General features: G+C 40.2%; 1 protein-coding gene across 1 annotated transcript; it reads right to left on the bottom strand.

The window, feature by feature from the left end:
- Positions 1-2,660: 2,660 nt before the first annotated feature.
- On the bottom strand, positions 2,661-9,900 carry LOC128473348 (cell surface glycoprotein CD200 receptor 1-like). The gene is made up of 6 exons (XM_053455519.1): positions 9,792-9,900; positions 8,055-8,342; positions 6,824-7,078; positions 4,388-4,487; positions 3,968-4,007; positions 2,661-3,077 (listed from the first exon to the last, which is right to left on the bottom strand). Exons 1-6 carry the CDS (start codon positions 9,844-9,846, stop codon positions 2,946-2,948), a joined length of 870 nt encoding a protein of 289 aa, XP_053311494.1. The 5' UTR covers positions 9,847-9,900; the 3' UTR covers positions 2,661-2,945.
- Positions 9,901-12,603: the final 2,703 nt, after the last annotated feature.

The raw sequence follows: 12,603 nt of genomic DNA, 5'->3' as shown, positions 1-12,603 counted from the left end.
GGGACAGGACTAGTCATGCATGGGTAGGCTGGATATGCATAGAGACAGGGCTGGTTGAGCATAGGGACAGGGCTGGTCCCAAGCAGTCTTGAGTGGATGGTGATGTTTCACCCAGAGTAGGAAGAAATTGTCCCAGAGACCCAGGGGAGTAGGAGATCACCTGGAGACTCCAGGTCAACCCTAGTGCGTTATCAGGTCTGTATGTATTCATGTTTGATTGCTTGAAGCTTTTTACCTGTGAGTTGTAGGGGTAGATATCTCTGATTCTCCTAGTTTATGTATCCTTCAATGTTATGAATTCAGAATGAGGTCGCTGTGTGTTTTCTGCAAGGTCAGCTCTTTGTAACAATATCACATGATAACTGTGTCTTTCATAACTATTTCTGTGCATGAAACCGCAAGTTGGCACAAAGTTTCACGCAGCACTAAACCGTGTGACCTGTTATAGAAATCATGCCTAGAGGTCACAAGTACTTTATTGTATAATTTAACAACAGAGGATGTTAAATAAAGTTTAAAAAAAAAAAACCCCGATGTTTTAATTTAAGTCCTGGGCAGGCAGCCCTGTTGCCATGGCGCCCTGTGCGGCTGCACAGGTCGCACACCCCTAAGGCCGGCCCTGGTTGTGGAGCTTTCTCAGGGAAATGCTAAACATAAAGAAATTACTTCACTGCAGTGGAAAATTGGGAGTGAATGAAATTTGGGATTTTAATTCACCATTATAATTCATTACAAGGGGGAAACTTAAGTTACATTTTCTTGCAATTTTGCCCCGTATAATGCATTAATAAAACAATTAAACTTTATTGAAGGTCTAACTGATTAAACTATGCATTACGCACGGTTCAACCTTTATTGCAGCTCTGCCGCTGACAATTTTGCTCTTTATAATGCAACAAGTGAATAGAAACCATAGTAGGGCTGCAACAACTAATCGATAAAATCGATAATAATCGATAATGAAATTCGTTGCCAACGAATTTCATTATCGATTAGTTGAATCGATTATTATCGATTATAAAATGAGGGTTTTTTCAGCAAAAACGCTCTGAAAGATACCCCTCATTATATAATAGTTTAGTCTGACTCACAGCAGCAGCTCCTACTTACCAGTCCCTCCCTGTAATCACTGTGACAACTGGCCCCGCCCCCTTCCTTCTCCCAGAAGGCCAGAACCACATGGCTGTGACACTCATCTAACTGTAAGTATAAAATTAATATTTGGGCTACTGAAAGTTAGGGGAGGTGGGGGTTAATTTAGGGGCAGTTATGGTTAATGGGGTGTTTAGGGTTAATTTAGGGGCAGCTATGGTTAATAGGGTGTTTAGGGTTAATTTAGGGGCAGCTATGGTTAATGGGGTGTTTAGGGTTAATTTAGGAGCCGCTGTGGTTAATGGGGTGTTTGGGGTTAATTTGAGGCAGTTGTGGTTAATGGTGTGTTTAGGGTTAATTTAGGGGCTGTTGTGGTTGACAGGGTCTTTATGGTTAATTTAGGGGATGCTGTGGTTAATGGGATGTTTAGGGTTAATTTAGGGGCAGTTATGGTTAATGGGGTGTTTAGGGTTAATTTAGGGTAGTTGTTTTGATGGGGTTTTTAGAGTTAATTTAGGGGTAGTTATGGCTAATGGGGTGTTTAGGGTTAATTTAATGATGAGGACTGAGGGTTAATTTGATTAATTAAATAAAGTTGACTTAAGGTGCAGTTAGAGATAAAGGGGGGTAGACTAAGGGGAATCTAAATCCTGGGGGCCGTGAAGATTAACCCAGTACTTATTTATTAAAGTATGGTGTCAGTGTGATGCTAACGGGTCTGTGACTCTATGAGGGGACTATGAGATATCTGTGGGGTATAAGGCATATCTGGGGAGGACGGAGTGACATATCTGGGGGTATAAGGCATATACATTATATAAGGCATATGTGGTGAGGGCAGCGTGGCATGTCTGGGGAGGACAGAGTGGTGTATCGGTGTACAAGGCATATCTGGGGCCACAGTGGCATATCTGGGGCCACAGTGGCATATCTGGGGGTAGAGTGGAGTGGCATATGTGGGGAGGGCAGAGTGGCATGTCTGGGAGGCAGTGTGGCATGTCTGGGGAGGATGGAGTGGTGTATCAGGGGGTATAAGGCGTATCAGGCACAGTGGCATATGTGGGGGTGGAGTGGTATATGTGGGAGGCAGTGTGGAGTGGTATATGTGGGAGGCAGCATGGAGTCGAATATGTGGGAGGCAGCGTGGAGTGGCATGTCTGGGAGGCAGCGTGGCATGTCTGGGAGGCAGCGTGGCATGTCTGGGAGGCAGCGTGGCAAGCCTGGGCTCAAATGTGCATCAATTGGGGGGGCTGGTTGGGAAATAAAGACAAGAAATGCATTTTATCAAAGTTTTTTTTATTCTGCTGTTTGTATTTAACATCATTTGTTTATTAAATTATTTTAAATAAGTGAAAAATTTACATTCATTTTTTTTATCCGATTAATCGACAAAATAATCGGCCAACTAATCGATTATGAAAATAATCGTTAGTTGCAGCCCTAAACCATAGCTGTTCCGCAAACTCATGTCAAAAGGCTTGCTTTAGTGAGTAAGTGGGCATAAATTCTCACAGATTGAATAATGGCAGCATTAAACATATTATTCTTATTCTTATTAATATCTTTTATTTATATAAAACCAACAATAACACAATACATATATTCAAGGGGTGTAACAAGATGGGAAGACTAATATAAACCGATACCTTAGGTGGAGAGCCCTGCTCGCAAGCTCACAATCTTGACCTATTTTGGTCCTATCCGATTCCTTCAGTGACATTATTTTGAGAATAAGGGAACACAAAATTACATGACAACGAATGCTTTTTAAGTCTTAATCCTAGAGATTTGTCTCAGTTAATTTTTTTGTACCTGATATCTCTTATACAGGAATTATTTTATGTATTAACCGGTCAAATTGAACTCAAAGTTCCAAAAGATTCAGGTTTCTTTAGTATCCGTTGTCCAGGTCGCTTAATTTCAGAACTATATATTGTGTTGATTTTCTGAACGTAGCTGGCATATGGCTCCAAATCTTCTTTATTCTGTAAAAGACAAGGATGTCAAGCGGCACAAAATTATCATAGATGACCTAGGTGGCACCAACCATGGGGCACCATAAATAACTAATTAGTGGCTTGTGTTTTTTGATGTTCTTGGGGACCCCCTAAGTAAAAACAAATTATGTGTAGGGGCATGTATATATATATATATATATATATATATATATATATATATATATATATATATATATATATATATATATATATATATATATATATAAATTTGATATATCAAATATCAATCTAAATAAACTAAAGAATATGAAATCTTCCACTTTTATAAACATCTCATTGGTCCATTAATACTTAGTTGGTGCTAAATCACTAAACTGGCAAAAACTCACTGGTTTGAAAAGTCCAGCTTGCAAATTCACTAAAGGTTATCTGGTTTATTTCACCCCCTCCTCCTAAGCAGAGATGCATTACATTACACTTCGAAGATATTACATCCTCTTTTCTCATCGCACGTTCACTTGGTTTGCATATAAAGCAAATTTTATTTCAGCTAAGTAGCACCTATTTTTCATCTTCCACCTTGACATAATAGGTGAGCTTGTGTGTTAAGTCTCATATGTTCTTAATTTTTTTAACAAGCTTGGACTGGCCATCTGGCACACCGGACATATGCCAGTTGGGCTTTGGCGGACATTACTCTATACTCTAAACGAGTTCATCAGGCGGCCCCCGCCTTAAGGTACCAAGGCCACCTGGCCATCACCAGTCCGGCCCTGATTGTTCGTTATGGCTACATTCCATATCATTGGTGTCAATATATTAAGATTGCACTCAGATACGATGTGTATTACTGGGAATACCCTCACCGGTAAAAGTGTAGCCGTCAATAAACACTATTCAATATTTATGGAATTTACCTCTCTGTTATTATTCTGAATTCCCATGCTGGTACAGATTCTGAAAAATAACAAAATAATAATTTGCATCAACAAATGACTTTAATTCACTTTGCACATTGTTATGATCTCCTAATAGCCCCAATAAGCATAGCCCCCGGTTATATGTAGGTACCTTTTTGTGCATATTGTTTGTAAAGCATTATTAGGGGCTACATCCGGTAGATCGCTGCAAGCACTGTTACATGTTATCACAGTATAAAGTGTACAGTTGTGTACTCTACTCAGTGTGTACAGTCGTCTACGGGTAACCAAATCACAAAATAATAATTCCCTTTAAATTTTTAATATCAGATTCAATTATGAGATTTTTTTTTATTTGAATTTTCATTTTTTTTTAATACTAAGCAAAGTTTAATTAAATTATACTTTTTTAAATACCTTAAGTTTTTTCGTGTCCAGTAGAAAAAGAATCCAAAAACAACGACCAGGGCAATAGGTACCACAATCCAAACATATGAATTACCTGTACGAAACGCACCTGTGTGTGAAATTCAGGATAAACATTAACATATGAACGTAAAATGCAATTTCTACTTCTATTATGTATGAAATATGCAACTATCAAATAGGACATATTATGCCAAAAATGTATCAAAGTGGGTCAATGGGGTTATAACCCAAAAATATAGGTGCACAACAGATTCCATAATCTAGAAGCTATAAAGACTCAAACCTTAATGAATCCTTGGTCTTGTCTTCGATTCAGGATAGCTTTATGTCTGTCCAAAACAGGCTCACACACCCAAAACACAGACAAGCTACCGATACTCAACAGTAAGAAAGACCAAACATATCCTCACCTGAACCTTGCAAAAATGACCACCACTACAATAGGCAATTGTAAAATTTAAATGGGGGTCCCAAGGACCCCATATTAAAGAGACGTGGAAATATGTAGCTGTAGTGTCTGTCACAGGTTTGATTTAGTAGCATTGTAAAATGTTACAGTAACCCATTGCTTATGTGTAGACAACTGTCAGGCTCATCAAATCTCAGCCTTTACTCGATGTTGGAGTCCAGAACGCGGGAGTGTCACGAACACACCATACTCCAAGCGTGCGCGTGACTTGGTTCTGGTGGTAAATGGGTTAAAATTCACTGTCTGCCCTAGACCGGAAATAGTGATAAAAATATCCACCCACAATGAACTATAATGATATAACTAATTTAACGCTGCCACCACCAAGACAATTTATAAATGGGGTGCCTTGGTCCCCCAAGCGATTTAGACTAAAAACCCACACAATATATTTTAAAACAATAATTATGTGATTTCAAATTACCATTAAATTGGTCTAATCAGGTAACGCGAGTCTTTACCAGACAAAGGCAGAACTTAATAAAGGAATATTTATTATGAACAAAAAATAGTCACGGTGCATACAAAAAAGATGATAAACAGATTATTTACACCAAACAGATAAAATAAAAAAGGAGAAATTACAGAAAACCTAACTACTCACTTGAGAGGTAAAGTAACAATTTTTCTGTCCGTAGGGCTCCGGCAAGGAAAGATGGCGACTTACTCAAAATTAGATCTTGGCCCCTAGTAAGCACCCTGACCAATATTCTCTTGTTAAATTTATACCTTTTCCAGTTCATCTCAAGTTTCCAAGCCGGCCCAGAGGTGGTATAAGCAGAGGAGAGGTACCTATAGGAACCATAAGTGCCCTCCCCCTTCTGTGGTGGTTTTCCTAACTGCTAGTGGTAACTTAGCATATCAAAGGAATCCACTATCTATGAGGGGATCCAGGCATATGGTGGACATCGCGGCATCTCCACTGTAAGATTTCACACCTTGTAGAGGGCCCTGGTTGGAGTCCTAGCTTCAAAAGACAAATTCATCTTAAAAGACCTTTTGGCACCACGTGCCTATACAATCGAATTAACCCCTCTCATGCTGAAATTGCCCATACCATTTCTACCGGGTAGCAAGTCCATGTATGCACTACACAAGTTGACGTGACACGCACACTTCACAAAAGCTGAATGTTTGAATATAGGTATATCAAACAGAAAAGATACATCTCACCATAAGTATCAGAGTGGGAGACATATCAAGTATACAGACTGCTGGGGAGTATGACGTTAGAATAGTCCAGGTAAGAATCCAAAAGGGGTTGCGATGGGTAGTGAACAAAATGGGTTAATCCCATAGGCAGTCTGGGTCAAAAAGGTAACAAGCAGGCAAAATGGTAAATCCAAGAGACAGATCCAGAGTTGGGCATTAACTACAACTCCAAAGTAACTTAATGAACTCACACCTCTGTTACTGAGAGGCAGGAATATAAAGCCTGTTGGTTAGGTCAGGTGTGTTAATGACATGCTTCAGGTGAGAGACGCATGGATATAGCATAACCAACACAGAACACGGATTCTAAACACAACCAAACAAGACATACATGGTACAGGACACCACAAAGGACAGGGAACAAGGCAAGGAACATAGGGGATGGAGTAAGGAGCCGAGATCCTCAGATGCTTCTCAACTGGGACATGGGGAGAGGGGAGAGGAACCGAGATCCTTAGATGAATAAGGGAAAGAGGGCAAAGAGAAGAGTTCAACTCCAGGCAGACCTCTTAAAGGGGCGGCTGGGGAGAAGAGTTCAACTCCAGGCAGACCTCTTAAAGGGGCGGCTGGGGCCGAATCCTGACAACAACTATACAAGCCCGTCATTAGCCAACTGCAGTGAAAATGGCACTATTGATGTAGAGGATGGTGCACACACACTGACAAAGCCATTGAGGTGTACTCTTGGGTGAAGGCATTATGCAGTGTTAAATAAGTGTTGGTTAAAAACAATATAGACATACCTGACATTGTAATTTGTATTATCTGAGAATTTGTAAATGCAGGATGATAAATCTCACAAATCAATTCATTCCAATGGACGAGCTTTGCATCATATGTACTAATAACTGTCCAGGTCTTGTCTGGTTGTAATTCGCTTCGAGTTGTTACATTTTTGGATTCTGGAATCCAAGAAATATTTGCAACTGGACTCCCACCACGAGCCTGGCACTCCGGTAAACCATCCCTGTTAATCTCCAGAGATACAGAAGGTTGAACTGGAAAATGAAAATGCAACGTTATAGGATTCTTGCTTTCTACAAATGTTTTCATTTTTCAGATTTTGTAATTTAAAAGCTGGTTGTGTAATTTATGTTGTTTTGAGATTAAGGGTTGCAAAGGTTAAGAAAAATAAAGTGGAAATTAATTTTATTTTAAAAGTGGAAAAGCAGTAATTTATATGAGAGATCACTGCAGACTTCAAAAATCAACAGGATTGAAAGGTGTGCAGGTGACTTGGAAACTGGCAAAATGAAAAAGGGAGTCCTGAAGAAGGTTGATGGATCCAAAAGGTCATGTTAAAGGCTTAAGTATGTGGATCCATCAATATGCCCTGTTCCCTTACGTCACCCCTAAATAAACTAAATCCATAGAATGGAAAGAATGGCCTTCACTCTGTTTTAGTCTTTGTGTTGAACTCAACTGCTACCGCACCTAACAAGCTAGACGTTAAAACATTGTAAGGCCAGTGGATGACGTTACTGTGGCCAAATGGCCTGGTGTGCCAAATGTCCAATCTGGGCTGGATTTTAATTCCTGGGAACTCTCCTGGTTTGACCTGGAGAACTTCTATGAGAAGCACCTGAATCCTCCGGGTCAAAAGAGGCAGCCCACTACCCGTCCATTTCCCCTTTAAATGAGGGTGTTTCCCGTGATGTCACTGACAATAGCGAGAACGCCCACTGATGGCAGTAGGAATGCCCCCGACATCAGCCGCTATGCCCCCAAGTTAGTGGGACCGCCCACCAACATGGTCAGTATCAGTGGGCAGTCCTGGCCGAATCCCGCAAGTTCCCAGGTATGCTGATCTTGGATACATAAACAGTATAAGAGTTGAAAAACATATGTGGTTTTGTATCTAGAAAAGAGATGAGTGAATAAACCACTAATAACTACAAAAACAGTCGTAATAAATGTGTATTGTAATAATGAAAAACCTGTATTTAGGATTACAAGCTAAACATTAATTCTTACCCAGTATTTCCAATATCACAGTATTGCAGAATGTTCCTGTGTCGTCGGCCACTTCACAGGTGTAGTTTCCCCTGTCTGTTAAGTGGGTATTAAGTATCTCAAGAGACACGTTTTTATTTATTATCCTTTCGCTGCAGTTGTTGTACGAATCTTTGTCCTTAGTAGACATTAAGCACGAAAGTGATTGTAAGAGATGGACCTGCCAGGTAATCATTATAGAGGTGTTTCCTGGAACATGTTCACAATCTAGGAGAGCAGTCGTTCCAGGGAAGACATATACAACGACTTCTGGAAAAAAAAAGTTCAGATAATAGGAAATCATTCTTTTACCACATGACGGATTGTGATTGTAATTGTAATTTTAGCAAAGGTTAGCATTAGGAAGTACAAGAAAGATAAGTGGTGTGAAGTGGGGTGTGGGAGCACATTTCAGAACATGTTGAAGATTCCTGCCCATGTGCCCCGCTGAGTGGAGGGAGACTAGAGTTAGTAGATTGGATTGTGTTAAACTTCATTAGAGTGGTTGTAACTAGCCAAAGGTTATGACTAAACCACTCTAATGAAGTTTTATGACTATGGTTATGACTAAAGCCAGTAGTATAGAGGGGGCCCCTTGAGCTGGTGAAGGGCGGCAAGGGCGCTCGACAGTTTTTGGCCATGCTTGGAGGTACCCTATTGGTTTTTATCCTAAAGATCGTATTAAACTGTAGCCAGGAAAGGTTAAGGGAAGTTCCTGGTTATTGCTTGTAATGGTTAATTGTATTACATGGAGGTGCATAAAACCACTAACATTTCTTCATTCACGCCTTTACTTATACATTTATGTAGTCAGATGCTGCAGGGAAGAGAATTCCACATACTTAATACAGCATGGTCAAACTCTACTAAGCAGGAGTTGTGATTGTTGCATATACGCAATGTTTTATTGAAAATAGACTGTGCAGCTTTGCACAGTATCAGGCAGCTGACGCTAAGCCAAGCAAGATGCTGGCATTTATTGAAAGGGGAATAGGTTTAAGAGATCAAAACATAAACTTCCCTTTTTTTTTGAGTCATTGGTAAGACCACATTTGGAATGTGAAGGCTGCTCATTTTAATACTTACATTAGGATTTTTTTCTGGTCGCGCTACACTGTATAAACCAATAATTAATCAGTATATATATATATATATATATATATATATATATTAGAAAAAATCTTGCACACAACCTTCATAAATCATTTACGTATGTGCATCGTCCAGCCAGAACATAGAGTAGAAGACAGAGAGCACACCAAAGATTTATTTCTGTCAAAAACCTGATCTCATTAATATGACTTTATCATATACCTTGTCAGTCAATTTTTCTTAACCCATATACTGCTGTCAATACTTAGATATTTTATGGTTAATATAGCTTTTGATTTGATGAAGTGATGTTTCTTATATTTAAATCTCATCCTTCTCCGAGACTGAGTTTGTATTAATGAGAATTGAGAATTGTCTCCTGTTTTCCGCAGAAAATATGGAATTTGGTTTGCAGATGCACCATGGTATGAATTAAAAAAACATTCATTAAAATGGTGTAGTTACACTACATTTATCTTTATATTAATAACCATTTATAATAATTAGATGCATCTTACTTCTTGAATCGTACCCTACCTTTGCCTTACACCATGAACTAGAATACAATTAAAAAACAATGTACTGATAGAGAAAAAGAAAACTAATAAAAAGATCAATAGATCTTACCTGCAGAAATCACACCTGTGGCAATAAGTATCACCATCCTAAACCCAAAATGCATTCTTTGTAGTATATCAGTGCTATGGTTCGTTCTTAAGCAAGGTGTGGTCAGCAAGGTTACAATATTCTTCTGAAAGACTACACAGTTTATTTACAAGGTTTCTTTTTCACGCGTACTTCCCGTTTGTTGTTCTCACATCACGTATAAAACTTCTGTTTTTTTGTTTTTTTTTCTGAAGGAGGCAAGAAAAGTTTCAGTGAAGTATAAGAAATAAAAGCATTAGCTTAGTGTGTACAATGTTAAGAGTAGCCTGTCACGATTCACAAAACCCAATACCGACATACCTGACATTGTAAAATGTTTTATCTCAGAATGTGTAAATGTAGGATGAGAAACCTCACAAGTCAATTCATTCCAATGGCTGAGCTTTGCACCATATGTACTAATAACTGTCCAGGTCTTGTCTGGATGTAATTCACTTTGAGTTGTTAAGTTTTTAGTTGCAGCCTGTTAATCTCCAGAGATATAGAAGGTTGAACTGGAAAATGAAAATGCAACGTTATAGGATTCTTGCTTTATGCAAATGTTTTAATTAAAAAAAAAAAAGATTTTGTAATTTATGTTGTTCGGAGATTAAGGATCGCAAAGGTTAATGATGGCAGTGGGGATTCCCCCGACATCAGCGGCTATGTATACATCACTATAAGTCCAGGCCTGTCTTTAACATGGGGCAAAAAAGCAGCTGCCCTGGGTCCAGTCATTCCTGGGGGGGCCATAGTAGTTGCCCCTTGAGTTCGCAGCAACTTGCGATCCCTTTCGTGCTGGCCAGCGGCTTATCTCTGAGTTGTGAGCAAGTGTTCAGAGACACGTTCCTGTTTCCCCTGGGCAGTAAAAAAAAAGAAGATGTTAGCACAGTGTGCGAGTAACACAGTGGCAAGCTGCGGGTGCATGTGGAAGTGTGTGAGCAACACCGTCAAATCTAGAGTTGTGGTAAGATGGTGGGGGAAGGTGTATGAATGAGTATGTGTGAATGAGTGAACAAGTGAGTATGTATGTGATAGCATGGATGGGAAAGTGGGGGGCAAAGATGGCACGAGGAGGCTGATTGGTACAAAGATTACTCAGGGAGGCTGATTGGGGCAGGGCTGGTAGAGGCAGACTGACTGGGGGCAAAGATGACACAGACAGGCTGACTGGGGCAAAGATGGCGACATACATGGTTTTGTATGTCTTTTTCAGATGATCTATGCCTGTTTTTCTAAGCTGTGTTTTTACAGTTGATGTTGTTTATTTGAACTATTCCTGAACTACATGAGGGAGAAAAGGAGAGGAGCGGAATAGTGAAGGAGACAAGGAGACTCTGGGGGTGATGATGGGGGAGGGGGCACCATGGAGGTGGCCTGCATTATGGTCCCTGAAAACCTAAAGACACCCCAATAACAACTTACACTTCATTTCCGGTCACTTGCTGGACCCACACCATTAATTTGCTGTGGTATCTGCATAGTATTGTGCTCCTCCGCCCTGTGTGTGGGGGGAGGGAAGACTGGACTGACTCTGACAGTCCCCTAATAATCTGTTGAGTCAAGTATTTTCGTTTTTAACGGGGATATTTGGTGTTGGAGCGGAGGGCGTGATTGTGTGCCAGGGAGGATGGGGGGCCCAGCAAATGCTTGCCCAAGGTTTACTCAATATTAGACGGCCCTGTATAGGCCCAAGAGAAGATAAAGTCTTGATACAATTTATGTAACCTATGATACTCTAGATCTTTTTATGTTGGACCAATGAAAATAACATAAACTTCTGGTGGCCTCTGAGGTCTCTTTTTTCCAATGGAATCCACAAAATGTTCTCTATTAGTCCAATAAAAGGACTGTTCTAACCACCAACCTTATAAGAACATGTGCGATACAGTTGTGCTACCTGAGCACCACTGAGCCCCCTCTATATTTTGTTTATTCTATGTTTCTTATGTATATTTCATTAAAAAAATACTGGCATTGCTGATAGCAATGTGTGTGATCTGCCAGCAGGGGGAGTCCACAGAAATCCCAGCAAGGTCTGGACAGATCCTTCTGGACATCTTCTCTCCTCTGAACTCCTTTAAGCCGGTGTCATCCTTGACACCAGGGGAGGGCTGGCAGCCTAAGGCCTGGGGGGCAAGTCTAGTCAACTGGCCCATTGCACCATCAAAGCGGCTGCGAGCGACATTGAAAGCGGGCGTCGTGCGGCAGTCACTCCACCAGCGCCTAATGAAAACAAAGTGGCCGGCGTGCACACACACCGCATGCCTCAGCTCTTCATCACACCACTTTTAAGACGTGGGAAGAGGAGCTGAGGCATGGCCGTTGGGTCTGACATCCGCATGATGCAGGGGCGTACCTAGAGTATTTGGCACCTGTGGCAGATCCTGTATGTGGCACCCCCCCACACACACACACTTTAAAACTGCATAGTTTCTATGGTTAGGCAAACATTGACAGGGGTACAGCATAACTGTTATCATTATATACTTAGGGATTACGCGGTACCACCGTCAATGTGTGCCTATACATTGAGCCAGACACTGACAACCCCTATCACTATATACTAAGCCAAACATTGATGTGGTGTAGGCTTACCACTTTAGTGACTGGCATAGTATATAGTATAGTATGCACCGAAATGAAAATTCTGGACCGAAACTGAAAATTCAGCATTCACTTGGCCAAAACTGAAAAAAAAAAAACTTTAAAATACTTTATTAAAAGTAACAGCAAAATTAGACCAAAAAATCAATAACAATATTAACATATATATATATATATATATATATAT

Source organism: Spea bombifrons, chromosome 2 (assembly GCF_027358695.1).
Source record: "Spea bombifrons isolate aSpeBom1 chromosome 2, aSpeBom1.2.pri, whole genome shotgun sequence".
Classification (NCBI taxonomy): domain Eukaryota; kingdom Metazoa; phylum Chordata; class Amphibia; order Anura; family Pelobatidae; genus Spea; species Spea bombifrons.
Note: the sequence above shows the minus strand (reverse complement) of the source record. Positions and strands in the feature narration are given on the sequence as shown.